At 33.5% G+C, this 18,313-nt stretch overlaps 1 protein-coding gene across 1 annotated transcript in view; it reads right to left on the reverse strand.

Moving 5' to 3' along the window:
* AGMO (alkylglycerol monooxygenase) overlaps positions 1-18,313 on the reverse strand; it is a 384,539-nt gene that overhangs the window by 328,113 nt on the left and 38,113 nt on the right. The window contains exon 5 of the mRNA XM_057504558.1: positions 7,190-7,341. Coding sequence (XP_057360541.1) covers positions 7,190-7,341 — 152 coding nt within the window. The remainder of the gene's footprint in view (positions 1-7,189; positions 7,342-18,313) is intronic.

Genomic DNA, 18,313 nt, shown 5'->3' on the forward strand with positions numbered 1-18,313 from the left:
AGGATGGCTAGGGACTGGTTTACCAGTTTTATTATTTCCTGTCTACAGGGTCCATACAACCAAGATTCTGACTATCATCCCCAACTTCTTTCTTTCATCCAGCTCCCCAATGGTGTCCTTCATATACAGTTTCTTGATACTTCTCATATTCCCTTCTTAGCTCCTTTGCACAAGCAGGTTTCACTGTGCAGAAAGCTCTTTCCTCAGATATTTCTATGCTTCTTTCTTTATCTCATTCAAGTTTCTACTAAAATGGTACCTATTATAGTGGCCTAATAAAGGACTTACTAGACTTCTGTATCTATTAATCCCTATCCCATAGCAGTCCTCACTTACCTGGCCATATACATATTTGGTATCTAGATTTCCTTTCCCATTAGTATGAAAAATCCATAAAGGGCAGTGACTTTTACTTGTTCACCGCTATATCCCCAGTGGTAAGAACTCCTAGTGTATAGTAGGTCCTTATCTAATATCTGATCAACAACTGAATGCCTGCTTCATAGGGTTGTTCTGGGAATTAAATATAATGTGTTATATTATAAATACAACACACTTAGGCTAGAGCCCAGCAATATAAGAAGCATTAATTCAATAATAATAGTGATACTTAAACAGCACAATGTACCACATTCCTAAGTTTTTACTAATTTAAGCTTTACAAAAATCCTATCAACTGTACAGTATTATTATTATTCCCATTTAATAGATGAAGAAATTAAAATGTAGGGAGATCAACCTGCTGTAAGTCCTAGTTAATAAGTAGTAATATTGGGAGTTGAACTCAAGTAACCTGCCTCCAGACTCTGTTTTTTAAACACTATACTTGCCGTTTTTCCAATGGCTCTGATGGTTTTCAATAATAGTTCACCTTTAATTATTAGTATTAGTATTAATACTATTACTAGCATCATCATTTTAAGAATATGAATTTTAAATAGAATTCCATTTGGTTTTATGTATACCACTTTGAGAAAAGTTGATCGGCATATTCAGAAATTCAGAAATTTAAGAATTGGTGACAATGAGAAGGATGGAGTTTCTTCTGCCAGCTTTAGAGTTCACTCCATAATCACCTTTGTGATTATATATAATTATTATGTAATTATAATTGTTATTACCCTTATTATTATAATTGTAATTAATTGTTAATATCTTTCATCCATAGTGGAACAACATCTGTTAACCAAACGAAATCATTGACCAAATCTGTTATTAACCAAGCTATCTCTGGTCCTAGTTAGGGTTGATATAAAATAAGTGATCATTAAATTTTGTTGAAAAAAATTAATGCATGAATGAGTAGATGCAGGAATGAAAAGTTTGTAACTATAGAACGTACTTTTTAGTTGGTGTCTCCAGGAATGTTTACGCAGTGTATTCTCTTAGTATTCCACAGAGCAGCCTAATGCACTGTGCTATTTTAATATGGAAACATTAAATTCAGTCACAGTTTCAATTATTTAATAATGAAATTGTTTAAAAATGGAAGAAGGTAAAAATCTACTTTGTCTTTTTGTCTTTGTGTGGTCTAAAATGGCTGTTCTCAAATGTTTTATTTACTAATGAATCATACACATTTAGTAAGAAAGACTCCCAAAATGTCCTTTTGAAACAAATTACTTGGGACTAAATCTGATTCTCTCTAATCACATTAATCAAAACATATTAATCACATTAATTAATTTTCAGTAGAATCCTGAAGGCCACCCCAAACTTCTTGTGCCCATATTGAATGACCCTAAATCTTGACATAGACTCTAAATGACTCTCTCAGAAATGGTATATTCATTCATTCATTCATTCATTCATTTATTCATTCATTCATTATTTACTTGCTTCCTGCACTCTCAAAACATTTTTCATTTAAACTTCTTGACAAAACCAGAAGGTAAATAAAGTCAATAAAATCCATCTCAGAGAAATTAATCCCAAAGTTATATGTGTGGTAAATAGTTCCACACACAGTTATGCACCTGAATCTCTTGAAACAAATTTCAGTGTTCTCTCGGCAATGTAACAGGCAAGTGTACCAGGTCCTGGCTCTAAAAGTACTAAAATCATATCCACTACCTCAAACAGAGTCACAAGTCAGACAAGACTCACTAGTTAAGTCTTCACTCCATCCCTGCCTTCTAGTTTCACTTTGATTACTCTTTTCATTGCTTTTTTAATCCCTAGAAAATATTACCAGAACTATCCTCAAATGCTCCCAACTATTCCTGGAAATATTTGCTGGAAATATTTCTACATTTTATTACCAATGTTCAAAAACAGGCTGATAGAGATTCCTGAAACTCTTATTCTTTAGTATCAAGTGTATGACTTCCCTGTTTGACATCTCAATGTACCTATGCTTTCATCACCTGAAAGATGGCCAGAATCTTTGTATCAAATGTGCTTTTCATATATTGCCTACATCTAGACTCTAAGAATACCAAAAGAAATTTAGACTGTAGCCACCAAAGGATGACTGCAGCTATCAGTGATAAGAATAAGTTATTTCTAGGAGAAAGGCTCCCTCAAATGGGACTCTCTCTAAGGGAAACTAATGACAATCTTTCAGTGCATACATATTTAAAGTGCTCCTATGAACAAATGATTAACATTAGACATAAGATAGCCTCTGTCATTGCAATTAACTCAGAGGAAAATGGTTGATGTAGGTGCCATGTTTTTTTAGTAGAAAGTAATGATGAGCAACTGAAAATCGAAGACAAGTTGGTGGGAATTCCAAGGCTTCCCTCCTGTATGTTCTGAATGATGACTACTCCAAGGGGTGAGGAAAGGTAAGAAATCATAGGAAAAGGTAAGAGGAATGGCTATAACTTAAACAAATACAGAGTGGGCTTCACCCTCAGTGATCTAAAAAGAACATAATCACATTGTATGTTTTAAATAAAGGGTGAGGCATAATATATGGCAAAGAATTACAAAAACTTAGATATATTTTGGGATTGAAAAAAGAAATACAAATATAGCCAAATATAAGTAATCTGCTTCAATACAGACCACAATCCTGGTGTCACTATATAATAAAATAATTTCTAACCAATGCATTTATTTTCTTTGTTTAAGCATTGGTGAAAATTAGGATGACCTAAATTCAACCCCCATAAAAGTCAGAAAGGAATGAAAATATTGAAATTTAATAACTCATATAAAGAGGCTTACTTAAATTAACTTGTGGGTATAAATATTTGTAACTAATTACACAGAACTGTGATCACTCACCTTGCTTAGATACAGAAAAAGATGAAGAGAAAATAAACTTAACAGTTTATTTGTTGAGTAAAGATTAGAGTTTGAGGGGATTTTATTGACTGCTTATTATAATAATTTTACTGATGAACATCTTTATTTCAGTACTGAACTACATTGCATTGTAGCCTGAATGTGTAATAAATGACTCAAATGGAAGAGTCAAAGACATAGATAGTCAGGTGAACTCTAATTTACAGCCCCATGCACATGGGGTGGCTGGCTGCATCAGTCAGAATCTAACTAAGAGACAGAAGCCACACCAGTAATTTGATTAAGGAAAAGTTAACATGAAGATTTATTAACTAGCAAATAGGGAGTTAACTACTAAAAACGGTAAACAAGCAGTAGTTCAGTGCAACTGCAGAACACAGTATTGCCTGTAGCGCTGAGAAGAGCAAACAAAGCAAGTACCTAGAGACCTGGGAGAGCCCTCCCACCACCACCAAGTCTGAGAGCGAGACGTCTGTGGAGGGGGTGTAGCTACCACAGGAATTCCGGTGGTGAGAGACAGACTCGCTAGACTGTGCAGACCCCAAAGGGTGTGGTCGCCACAGGGGAGAGGATGTTACCACAGGGATAGGTACAGCCGAGCCATCGGGCAAACACTACCACTTCCCTGCATACCAATCTGTTAAGTGCCACAAGAAGAACAGCACTCTGGAAAACAGAAGCAAAGTCCCTTGCTGCTGTTCATGTTTTCTAGTACCCCTTCAGTCCCTTAAATTGGCAAAACCTAACATCCAGTCAGCTGGCAAAGAAGAAACATATATAGGGTCCTCCTCTGGTAACATAAAAAAAACAGCAAAGAAGGATTTGGAGAAGAAAGTCAGTAAAACTAATAACTCATATGCGAGTACTTCCACCATCCTTAGCTGTGGAAACTGATACAGGTAAAATCTGTGTAATGTCACATGTTCATGCTCACAGCCACAAATGATAATTTATTTGCTTTTATTTCTAAATTTGGTTACCCATTATGTCACTCTGCCTTCAAACCATTCACCAAGAAATCATATTGGTGATTTCAAGGATTTGAAATCTACAACTTTTTATTGAGGTATAGACAGAGTATGTAAACTTTAAATGCTCAACTCAATACATTTTTACAAATATATATGCTCATTTAGACACCAGCCAAGACAAGATAAAGTCTATTACCAGCACTCTGGAAGGCTCATTTTGCTCCTAATACATAGTAATCATTTATATTATAAATATTTCCTTTAAAATCTTCACTTGTTTTTCTTACATATTTAGTGTAACTATAGGAAGTACAAAGAAAAATAATGCATCCATTTGCAATGTAGACTAAACATGCAAAAAGCTGCTTTTAATTTAAAACCTTTAATTTCTCTTCTACCTTTCTAACATTATCAGAATATATAAAAATTATTGTGCTACTACTTTTTTTGTGTAAGTTGGCAAAAATCAGCAATTTCTTTCTCATTATCCCATAGGAAAGAGGAATGGAATATTAATAACACATATATCTGCCTCAAATATCCCTCAAATTTTTGAGAATAAATTACTCTCTACTAATACCAAACTGTCCTCTTAATGTGAAAAGCCTACATATATGCAAAACAAGTAACAACAAATCCTAGCAATAATTTGTTACTAAAGAAGTAACTTATATACATGTAAAAACAAAATTTAAAATATGTAATATATAATTATATATAATATATAATTTGTTTTATTTTTGTTTATTATACATATTTATGTATGTTTATATAAGTTATATTTTATATATTTATGTTTAATATGTAATATATATATTATGTATATACTTTATATTAGATATTTAATATAGTTTATTCAAAATTAATAGCATTGAACATAGTAACAAATGTGGAATATATTTTTAATATATTATTTTATTACAAGTAGTGAAAGGAAAGTAACACACTAAGTAGGAAAAGCCAGAGTTTTGTCTTATTATATTTTAAGATGACATTTGGATTTAAGAACTATTCAAATTTTTCAGTTAAATAAATGAAACCAATTACTCAGTATTAGCTCAGTAATCCAAGGGGCACAAGAAATTGATATTATAAATTGTCCTTATTCCTGTGTAATCTAGATTTCTAAAAACCCATTTTAATATTTTATGTTAAATTATAAAATTTAGAAATTGACTATCATATTGAAGGTTGACACAATCAAATACATAATTATTATTTTTGTCTTCTACTGGCTTTCCATAACAAATGAAAAGTCTTTGAACATATGATTAGATTTCATAGCCTGAAGGTGGTGGGTGTTTATACAGAATGTTTTCAGATGTTTTTTTTAAATGCCTGTCTCCACTGGATTTGGTTCAAAGTTTTCTAATGGGAAGTATACTTTAAACAGTCTTGATTCCATGTTTTTAATATGTTATTTTATTTTATTGCTCTTCCCTGAGAGCACTTATAATCAACATATTTTTAAAAGTTTTAAATTGGTAATATTTTGTTGGTTCTTTGTTTCCTATCATAATGGGCTTTCAAAGATTAAGCGAATTTGCAGATTTGCCAAACAAACACATCTGTACAGGACAGTGTGATATCAGAAGGTTCCTGAAATCAAGTAATACAATGTAAATGCTTTCTGCATTATGCATTTAAAACATAGTAACTAAGGAAGATTGCCAATGGGTTTATTTTAGGGAGAAAACCACTAGTTTGAAATAAAATACAAAGTTTACTACATGACCATATTTTATTCTTAATCCTGTTCTATTTGGGAGTATCCTCTTGCAATTATATACAAGGAAATGATGTCAGAAGCCGACCTATTATTTTCAAGGACAAAGGTTATCACACAGAAGATAAATTTTTCTAGTTCGTATGTTCACTCAAATTGTTTTAATGAATTTAACACTTTCATTAAATATACTTGTTTAAAGTGTTTAACAAAATAATGCTGCATTTAAAATTTAGTCACCTTAAGCATAATGCTTGTCTATGCTACTCCCATTTCCTTCATCTTTGGTTGGGAAGGATATTTGGTCACACACACTCCTACACACATAGCTCGGTTATTCACCCTGATCTCAGGTCTCTTCTTGCCATCTCTCATCTACTTTTTATTATTATTCCAGGTTTCTTCCACTTCCTTTCTTCCTCCCCACCCACTCAACCCAACCACCCACTGAAATCCTGAGTTCTGCTTTTCAGTAGTTTTTCAAAACTTGCACTTTACCCCATTTCCCTTCAGAAATACTTTTCCGTACCTTACTCCTCCTTAGAGACCATTTGCTTACCTTAGCTCTACAATCATTCTCAAACCTCTACTTATCCTGACAGAGGTTTATACCATTTCCTGCTCTTCCATTTCCCTTTCCATAGCAAAACATTTCTTTGAAAGGTGCAGCCAAGAATCCCAAAAGGCAAATTCAGTGAACCAGTGCAGTAAGAGGGCTTCATAATTAAATGCGAAATTTTGCAAAACTATAGTAATACTGAAGTGCATTATGATTAGTGCCTAGCTGATTACATTTTCATTTGTAATATGTAAGTACTGCCAAGATCTTGAATTTAGCTCATGTATTATAGCATACATTACCTAGGATTCCCTGTTGTAACAGAGCTCTTCTGAATGACCCTTGATAATTGATGTGAAGTCTGATACTGTGTTCAAGTGTCTGTAGTTTCTACCAAGCATGTCATAATAAGAATAATGTAATACAATATATAGGTATCACTTCTTAAACATTTTTTTACAAAGTAGATACAAGAGGCATGAAAAATGTACCTCCAGTAATTTCACTTTTCTTCAAAAATGACTTCAGACTTCTTCCAGTTGAATTTCAAATTAAACTTCCTATATTAAGATGCATGTGTTATAAAATAAACTTATTCATTTAAAAAATACTTACTGAGTATCTATTACAAACACAGTTCAATATAAATTATCAATAAATCCTTGATTTGCAACTTACCATGGGCCATGCGATGGAACCAGTAGTAGCCGAAATCAACTCCTAAGAAGGTCAAATACCAAGTCCATGGAGAATCCCAAGGCAAACTAATGAGCCTGTAGTTCTCCCAGATATAAATGTAACTGGTCAGTTCAATGCTTCTGGAAAACAATCTGGAAGAATAACATTCACAAATAGTAAGTATACCATATCTTAGATATAAAATTATGTTAAAATATTTTAGAAAACATTTAAAAATTTATGCATTCATATGCAAAAATAAAAATCTTTCCTCTTTCCTCTTTGTTTTTCACTGCTCCATCGTGCCTTTCAAAGGACTCAATTTCCTTGGTATCAAAATGCCTCAAAGGATGTTTACTTTTGTTTCATTGGCAACATAGATGTCTGTTATTCACACTCTCAACTGCATGCCATTTAGGATGCCTTTCCTTTCTCCTGTCTCTTAAAATATTTTTCATGTAACCCAAACAACATAAATATAACAAAACTATGACTTATTATCTGTGATTGCTATTTCTAAACTTTATAAGTAACATAATAAGGGTGTTTTCTAAAGGAGGCATAAAAGGTAGGATATTATACATAGCATATTTTTAAAGGAGACTGCATATCGACCACTACATTAAAATATGTTAACCCCATAACATTTGCCTTTAAATTAAAGTTGCTTTGGCCTAAGGCCTAAGCACTCTCTTTTCTTTTCTACTCCCTCCTTCCTCTCATACACACACACACAAACACACATACACACATACACACGCATGCTTTTAATGTTTTTAATGTTTTTTAGATGTTTTGCTTAGATTACAAATTGGGTTCTCACTACATTTCAGTTTTCTTGTAGTAATATAAACTACAGCTCTCAAGATATAAGGGAATAATAATCTTCCCCTAGAAATAAAGTATATAGAATAAAAAAGTATATAAAATAATCTTCCAGTAGAAATAAAAAAACATATAAACCTAGTTAAAATAAACAATTGTTTCTAAAACCCAGACATCAGAATATGTATTATCAACTACCAAGCCTCCGTAAATTCTTATTTCAAAAAATTTTCAAAAGATATAGAATATATTCCCATTTTATAAAGTGTACTTTTTCTTTAAAATTTCTGTGATCAAATTTAAGATCACACTCAAAATCATTCTAAATTTAATTGGATTAACTTTTTCTTCATATTTATCATTAACATTAAAAATTAATTGATCATTCTACTTAATAAGGATTCATTTATAAACCATAAACAAGTGAGAAAATTCTTACATAATCTGATTTTAAATAAAAGTTGAAGAAGCAGTTCAAATTAGTACATTATTAAAATTTGCAATTTTAATAGTATTTCCCTTTACAGAGTGAGATTCTATGAATTAACATGTTACTGAGTCTTTAGGACCTGGGTCTTTAACTTTACTTCTGATTTTAATTACAAGATGACTTTAATTATGATTTAATAACTTTTAATTGCCTCATATTTTGAATGCTTTAAGTTATTATTTAATTTGTCACAGAAAACTCTAGGCAACTTCCCAACAACACTAATAAATAAGTAAAAGAAATATCAAATGCCTACACTTTTGAAGAGGACTATACATCATCAGATCTTAAAATCCAATTTTTATTTTGAGATGACTGTTGGGTTGTAAATTCACTCCTGTACCTGGAGGACAAGGAAAGACCAAAGAAGAGGCTGACAATGGCAGATTGGCAGGTGGCAGTCTTAATAAGCAAGAGAATTTACATACAAGACTAGTCCTGGGCAGCCTCAAGATGAATAGACCTCTGCACCCATCTGCCAAAATCTTAAAAGTTTATACAGAGGCTTTACTGGGTTCAGTCACATACTCAGTCCAGATGGTCTCAACAACACTTTACCCTCTGAGGACTAGGTCTTGGAAACAGTTGCTAATATGAGAACAGTACACAAAATGTATTTTCCAAAGACAGGAAAGGGAATGAGGAGACTTTCATTGCTTGGGTTCAGCTTGTGGGTAAACTGGTGGTCACAACCTTTCCATGACCTCCTCCAACAATTACATTTCTGGAAAGAACAGTTTTCTCCCTGAGTGTGAGTCCTTGACCCAAGGAAACTGCCTACCCAGAACTCCTGTCTCAACCTGGAACATGCCCTGGATACTCCAGAATCCTCTGTCAAAGTGGCTCTGAGCCTTCTTGCAGTTCCTGTGTGGGACTTATTCCTGGTCCACTCCTCCAGAAGGCCAATGGGTACAGGTGTAACCAACTCATAGATGTAACAAGGTAGTCAAGAGTGGCTATTTTGGATATGTAGAAAGAGCTGGGCCAAGTGGTCTAGGATGCCTACATTATATGTGTAAGGTCCCTCATGAAACAGAACAGTCCACGGGCCAGGTGCTCCCACACTGTTCTGGAACTCTAAGGAGTCCAAAAACTCCAACTTTAAAACTTGTCTTCCAATTTGTTATCCAGGTTATTTTTGTTCATGGCAAATTATGCTCAGAGACTGAGAGTGTCTTTGCCAATAATTTATTTAATTCATGTTCACTGTGGGAATTATAATGTATAACAATATTTCACAAGCCAAAGCATACTAATGTCCTTTAATAAGCTATGAAAGAAATAACATACTTAAACCAATGATAGATTAATTATACTATTGTTCACTATTATTACACTAATTACACAAAGGAGAGATGAAAAGAAATAAAGTCCAAATTTAATTGAGGTGAACCCTTGTATGTGTTGGTTCTGAGAAGACTCAGCATAGCCAATCAATAGCTAATGTCCAGCTGCCAGGCAAATTGAAAATCTCTTAATGCTAGAGCACTGTGCTAGCAGAACAAAGGCACTGGTGTTGGTGGCTATGATCTCCTTCATGCGGCCACTGAGAAGCTTTCATCGCTGCCAGCAGAGTAAGCTTGACATAGCAGGAGCTAATATCCCCAAGGTTTTAGGGAGCTACCTAGATCAGAAAAGAACAGTCTTGCCCAGATTGAACTTTCTTGATAAGTCCTCACAAATTTTTGATATTTAAAATTTAAATGTCCATCACGTTAATAAACTCTGTAGTACAACTGATGACATCCTGACATGGCCTCCCCAATGTACACAAATATGCAGTTAGAGCAAAACAACTTCACTTAAACTATAAATCAATAGATCTGATATAACAAGCAATACACAACATTTATCAAGGTAGGGGGACAGAACAAATATTATTTCAAAGCGTGTTAGTGTGGTTGATAACTTTTATATATTTAGACAAGAGCTTCTTGACGGTGTCATCATTGACATCTGGACAAGGTAATTTTTTTCTGTAGGAGTCTGTCCTGTGGAAACAGTTACCCAAATTATGAAATCTTAATATGGTTCCCTATTACTCATTAGTAGAGGGTTAGCCATTGGAAACTCAAGTTTTAGGTAAAAAATGGTGAATAATATAAATTATACGTGGTTAAACCTAATAATTTCTCTACAACAGGAATTTTCAACCTTGACACTACTGCCATTTGAGCCATGTAAGTCTCTGTTATGAGGGTCTATCATGTGAATTATAGAATATTTAACAGCATTCCTGGCCTCTATTTACCAGAGACCAGTAGCACAGTCCTCCACCCCAAATGTGATAACAAGACGTCCAAATGTCTCCTGGCGGGCGGGGGGGCAAAACTGCTCCAGCTAATAACCTGAAAAATATGGATCCTGAAAGAAAAATTAAAACCTAGAAAATGCAATAGGAAGTTGAAATAATCTATAACTTCTTACATAAGCTTTAGTACATGTGTCAAAGCAAACCCATCCATGGGTTCATTCCATCATTCAATAAATTCATATTAAAAGCCTACTGAGTGCCAAGCACAGCACAAGACAAGGAGGATACATTGGTGAACAGAAAACATAATCACCTTCCTCATCAATGTACCATTAGTTCAGTATCTTTTTTTATAATTGCTATCTTTCTTGACAGTCCCAGCGACAACTGAAAAAGTATTTAGATACCAAGACTTCAATAAATGAAACAGGGTCCCTGGAAAACTTCCACTCTAAAATGAAAGAGAACCTGCTTGCAATTGAAATACTTTTTATTTCCTGTTCAGGTGCCAGGTCTTGAACAGACACCCAATTTATTACTCTGTCAACTTACTTATTAGGGCTGACACAAATCGAACTGAAATATGCCTGACATACTACAGTTAAAGCTTTTTTTTTTTCACACTTTAGCACAAAGCCAAACTTTCCTCAAAGTGAAGGGAAAGAGGGGAGAAGCTGTAGGAGTTAAATTCCCTGTTTTCTATCAGCAAGATGTATATGATCCTCTTCCATCATAACTGGGAAAAAACAGCCAAGGAGTGCCCACAACTAAAAACAATTCAGCAAAGGGATACACCTGGGAAATGATTATCAAGTTCTGGAAAGCCCTTGATTGCAGGAAATAGCACCTACATTTTCAAAAATGTTCCCACCAGACCTTGAATCATAAACCAAAAACTCCCCCTTTTTCTTCCTAATTCCTCTGTCCTCTCCCAACCCCCACCCCCAGCATATGAATGCACTCTAGAATTCAAACCTCAACTCTCTAAACCCCATCCTGCAGGAAGAGACATATGTAAGAAGGATGTATATAGTGAGCTTACTTTACTAGGTGGAGATGGAATACTGGGTAGCATAGGGGCTTTGAATAAGCAAATACTACATGTCTTTTGCTCATTAAGTGGGAGCACAAGACCAAGAGTATGATCTAAATATAAGAAGACATTATAACCCTCCAATAAACAACCTGTATTTATAGGGACTTTCCTCCCATTGTCCTAATTTCTTCAAATATTCCCCCCAAATTGCTATTTTCTCTTGAGTTGGAGGTATGTCCTTTGGTAAACAACTAATTCTTTATGTGTTTTATGAAACATTTTCTCTCAACACTAGAAACTTGTCCTATCAATGTTTACTATAAAATCTGATTAAGTTACTAAATTACTTTTCCAGTATTGATCCTGGATCTTAAAAAAGATAATTTATAATCTTGATATTTCAAAATGATCAGTGAAATAGAATAGATATTATTTGGGGATTGAGAATTCAAAGCTATGTAGTTATGAAATCATCTCAGTTTGAATGTACCCACAATCAATGTTAGAAAGGTAACACTGGTCAGAGAAGAAAAAGAAATAAAAGGCATCCACATTGATAAGGAAGAAGTAAAACTGTCACTATTTGCAGATGACATGATGCTATATATACAGAAAGCCCCAAAGACTTCACCAAAAATCTATTATAATAAATATGAATTCAGTAATTTTAAAGAATACAAATCAATATACAGAAACCCATTGCATTTATGTATACCAATAATAGACTAGAAGAAAGAGAAATTAAGAATACAATCCCTTATACAATTATATCAAAAGAATAACTACCTAGGAATAAATTTAACCAAGGTGGTGAAAGACGTCTACTATGGAAACTACAAGATATTGATGAAAGAAATCAAAGATGACACAAATAAATGGAAAGCTATGCCATGCTCATGGATTGGAAGACTATTGTTAAAATGTCCATACTACCCAAAGCAATCTACATATTCAATGTAATCTTATCAAAATGCCAATGACATTTTTCATAGAACTAGAATAAACAATCCTAAAACTTGCATGGAACCACGGAAGACTGTGAATACCCCCAAGCAATCTTGAGAAAGAACAATGCTAAAGATACCATTCTCTCTGATTTCAAACTATTTTACAAAGCCATAGTAAGTAAAACAGTATGGTACTGGCACAAGAATAGACACACAGATCAATGGACTAGAAGAGAGTGCCCAGAAATAAACCCATGCTTATATGGTCAATCAATCTATGATAAAGGATACAAGAATATACAATGAGGAAAAGGCAGTTTCTTCAATAAATGGTGTTGGGAAAACTGGAAAGCTACATGCAAAAGAATTAAACTGGACCGCTGATTTATACCATACACAGAAATAAACTCAAAATGAATTAAAGACCTAAATGTAACACTTGAAACCATAAAACTCCTAAAAGAAAACACAGGAAATAAACTCTCAGACATTGGCATTCTCATTTTTTTCCTGGATACATCTTCCAGGCAAGAGAGACAAAAGCAAAATAAACAAGTGGGACTACATCAAACCAAAAGTTTCTGCAAAGTGAAGGAAACCACTGCAGCAAAAAGGCAACCCACTGAATGGGAGACTGTATTTGCAAATGATATATCTGGTAAGGGGTTAATGTCTAAAATATATAAACAACTCATTAAACTCAACACCAAAAAAAGAAAAAAAAATCTGATTAAAAAATGGGCAGATGACTTGAACAGACATTTTTCCAAAGATGACATACAAATGGCCAACAGACACATGAAAGATGTTCAATATTACTATCATGAGGGAAATGCAAATCAAAACTACAATGAGATATCACCTTACGCCAGCCAGAAGGGCTAATTTTAACAAAACAAGATATAATAAATATTGCTAGGTATGTAGAGAAAAGGAACCCACGGGCACTTTTGGTGGGAAAGTAAACTGGTACAGCCACTATGGAAAACAATGTGGAGGCTCCTCACAAAATTAAAAATAGAAATACCATATGACTCAGTAATTCTACTTCTGGGTATTTACCCAAAGGAAACAAAAAAAATAATTTGAAAAGATACATGCATCCTTTTGTTTACTGAAGCATTACTTAAAATAGCCAAGATATGGAAGCAACCTAAGTGTCAATACACACACACACATTATGTATATAATATATACATGTATGTATAAAAAAAAATATATATATATATATATATATATATATATATATAATGGACTATTACTAGGCCATAAAAGGAAATGAAATCTTACTTGCCATTTTTGACAACATGGATGTATCTGGAGTGTTATCATGCTAAATGAAAGAAATCTGACAAATATCGTATGATTTCCCTTATATGTGGAATGTGAAAAAGTAAGGCAAATGAATAAACAAAACAGACTCATAAATAGAGAACAAAGTGGTGGTTGCCATAGGGGCAAGGGGTAGGGGCTATGGGCAAAATGAGTGAAGGGGATAAAGAGGTACAAACTTGCAATTATAAAATGAGTAAGTTACAGGGATGAAAGTATGGCATAGGGTATATAGTCTGTTGGAGAGGAAGACACTTCTCCTACTCCTTGAGATGCTTCTAGCTGGTCAAAGAAACAAAGATTCTGAGACAGACTGACCCAAGGAGAAAGGGGTAGGGGTCTGAGACTTCAGAGGAGAAGGGATTCACAGGAATATGAAGAGTAAACGTTTGGCAAACAAAATACTTGATGAGCAACAGAAACAATGGGGCACAGAGAAAAATTTTAACAGATTTTGTCACAGTCCTTCCCATTTATCACCCCTACTTTACATTATAATATAGCTTCTATAGTGCTCTCTCTCCTCCTGGAGCAGTTCCTCCACCTAAATTCTTTTCATACAGTTGTGTGTGTGTGTGTGTGTGTGTGTGTTGGGGGTGATGTATTAAAGTATCCTACTGAGTCTTTTAGGACATGATGGCCATTGATTATTTCAGCTCAAAATAATCTGCATGCCAAAGTAGCACATCTTGGGGTGGTTTGCCTTTGGTCCCTACAAGTCATAAAATAATAACTATGTATGATAATATATGGTAACTACACCTATTGTGGGGAGCATTTCAAAATGTATATAATTTTGAAGCACTATGTTGTATACCTGAAACTAATATATACTTTTGTATATAAATTATACTTCAATAAAAAACATGAAGTAAAAAAGACAAATCATCATAATTGGAATTAAAATCTTGATTTGTATAATTATTTATCATTTGTCTTTATAAGGAGAGAGATGAAGTCTGCAGAGATCATTGTTGTACCGTCAGAACTGGCACAGTGCCTGGAGCGCGGCATCTGCACAATACCATTAATTGAATGAAACAAAAAAGAAAGAAAAGAAAGGTAGTGTTGGACATGTCTTTCACTCTTTGAGTACCTCTGGGCTAATTTAAGATATGAGAGCATTAGGCTGAATGGACCCTAAAATTATCTAGCTCTCAAATATTCTCACTACTCATTAATCAAGCAAGAGAAATTTGATACAATGCTCTCACTGTAAACTGTTAAAATTTCAAAGCAACTTTCATAGTACTCAGTACTCACAAATATCTGCCAACTTATACTGTTTCATAACTGTTATTAGAGCTTTTTTTTTTAAACCCAGTGTTTTCTTTTTATATTCATCACAGGTTGAAATGATACTTTGGATATGTTTGGATATATTGGGTTAAATAAAACATATCACTAAATTCACTTCACCTGTTTCTTTTTCCTTTTCTTTTTAATGTGGAACCAGAAAATGTTACATCATGTGTGTATTGTCTAATTTGCCAGATGATGCAAGATTGAAAAAAATTAGACATTTTTATTTTTATAATCTTATCTTATAAATCAGAAAATAAACCAGCATTCAAATGAGACCATTTTAAACATCCTTACAAGTGTCAGGAATTAATAAATATATATAAGTAAATATATTTTGATTATATACATTGGTTTTTCTGGGGAATTTTGTTATTTATTTATTTCAAAAATCTCTTAAACCTAGTTCAGGAACTTGCACCGTCTATTTGTAAAGCTACTGCCACTTTTGCTCCACCTAGTGGAATACTGATTTTTGCTCAGTAATAAGAAAATACATAATACAATCTCTACCATCTGTAGTCAGATAAAATTTATACTGTTATTTCTTACTATGAAATGATATTACATTTATGAATGAAACATTTGATAATCTTTTTTACAACCACAAAACCATAGACTTTTATAAATAAAATGTGGTAGATTTGGAAGAAGTAAGTTTGCTACATTCTTTTCATTGTAAGAAGTTAATTCAAGTAATTCAATTACTCTATTGAATAAGCATAAGGAAGCTTGCATCATTAGGGAAGGTTAGTGTAACAGCAATATCTAAAGTTACACAATTAATAACAAAGTCTATTTATAAGGTTTCTAAGATAAAAGTCAAGAGGAAATAAGGAATTGTCCCTAACACATATAATTAACAATTCAGCAAGTTTTTAATTTACTTTTTTCATATGGAGTTTTATTTTAATAATTTCTTAAGTTGATAAAGTACATTAATACTACTAATGAAATATTATTAACATTACACAAATTAATTTATCTCTTACTCTGAACAATGAATAACTGTTTACTAAAGTAGTCATCCAAAATGACAGGTACTCATTTCTTGGAAGTCTGATGTTGCCAAAGGCAGTATTGCCTCTGATACCAAACTCTAACATAAAAACCTAATAGACAACTTTTCTTTATTCTCCAGTCCCACCCCAAAGGAGTCAAAAGTATTGCAAAGAAGTTTAATTTCCTCCTGTTTAATATTTTTTTTATGAATTGAAACTTTGTCAGGAATGGAAAGTTCCATGGCAGTCAAGGCCAGTAATACCATGCATATGTATGGCTGAGCACTGCAGAGCTAGTTCCATAGTAAAAATTGGCAGTGACCCATATGTATTAAAAGTGGAGTGTCCTCAACTTATTTGAAAATTTACCTACTTAAATTATGCCTCCAACCTATTGCAATTTGATTTATAGTCTGCTGTTTCAACAAAATAAATGAACCCATTAAAAACAAACTTACTGTAGATATTTATATTGGGAATAAAATTTCTCTGGGGAGGATGCAATTTATGGAAGCAGAAACATTGGGAGGAAGTAACAAACTGTGGCCTAGGTTTTCTAATGAAGAATTGGAAATTGAGTTCTGCTTAAGAAGAAAAAAAAAAGATGTGATTATTTTTCACTCATTAGCATTTAAGTCAGTAGCAGGATATTTCACAAGTTTGCTAGATTTTTAAATAATATATTTTGTTAAGTTTAATTTCTATAGTCACGTATGAAAGTAATTGATAGAAAGGCAGATTTATCTGCATATGGTACACTACATTTAACTATGATAAACACAAATATCTGTAACTTCAGGACTAGACTTGGACTAGGAAGTCTGCCCAGTGGATTCAAGAAGAGTGAAACAGATGCAGGCCTGCCCAGAACCTGGTTCTTATGACAGAGGAACTTGTGTTACACATCATACTCTGTCCAACAGGCTTGTAAACAAGATACAATCTTGTTGATGATTAATATTTTCCCTGACATAAGGATTTGAAAGATACACCATCTTTTCTACCAATATGATAAGAATGCTACTAATCTTCAAGATACCTCAAATTATATGTGATAATGAAATGGAGATCCTCAAATAAACACTGTTTGTCCTCAAAGTCTGCATCCAGCATTTCCATTACATAAATGGCAAAGTGGAAAAACATGTTCAAAGTTTCACTTTGATTTCCACAGCTTCTTTTTTCAGAGGCCACATATCTATTTGGAATTATTATCCAAAGTATAATTCCTCACGAACAGATTAATGAATGGTATCCTACCACTTCTCTTGCAACCAGGTATGTTTAGGTTGTGGCAAACACTCTTGTTGCTGGTGTAGAAAATGAAATCAATCCCTCAGAGAGAAAGCCATCAATGCCATGTTAATCTAACCTTCAGCTGTAACGATTTGCACAAGAATTCTCCTTGGTACTGTGGCTTCAACTGAAATATTATTTTAAGAATTTGTTAAATCCCCTTTCTTGTCTTTTGCCAAAAGGGTAATGAGTGGAATAGATTCTGAGGATCAGCTGTCCTCTACTTATATTGTGTGAATGTTTTCTTTTTTTAACAGCAACAAAATAAATGAAAATACTTTAAAACTTTACTTTTAGATTATTTCCTTTCCTGAGACTTTTTAGATAAGAGGCTTTGAAAGACAAAATCCTTTGCAAAACTTGCAAAATTACCCACATTTCATAATTTAGAATTGCTGTCCACACCTTCAACAACAAAAAAGAAACAATTTTCTGTTCTCATTCAAAATAGAACTATGGAAAAAACACTCTCCAAATTCAAGTTCACAACCTTTCACCTTTCTTTTAAAGGGCACCAGTGTGAACAGCTTGTGTTAGCTTAAGGAGTGCTTGGAGTAAGGGGATGTGAAGGAAAAGAACTGCATGTCCCATCCCTAAAGGACTGGCTTGTTTGGATTTGGGGGATTTTTTCTCTCTTTTTC

Source organism: Manis pentadactyla, chromosome 7 (assembly GCF_030020395.1).
Source record: "Manis pentadactyla isolate mManPen7 chromosome 7, mManPen7.hap1, whole genome shotgun sequence".
Taxonomy (NCBI): domain Eukaryota; kingdom Metazoa; phylum Chordata; class Mammalia; order Pholidota; family Manidae; genus Manis; species Manis pentadactyla.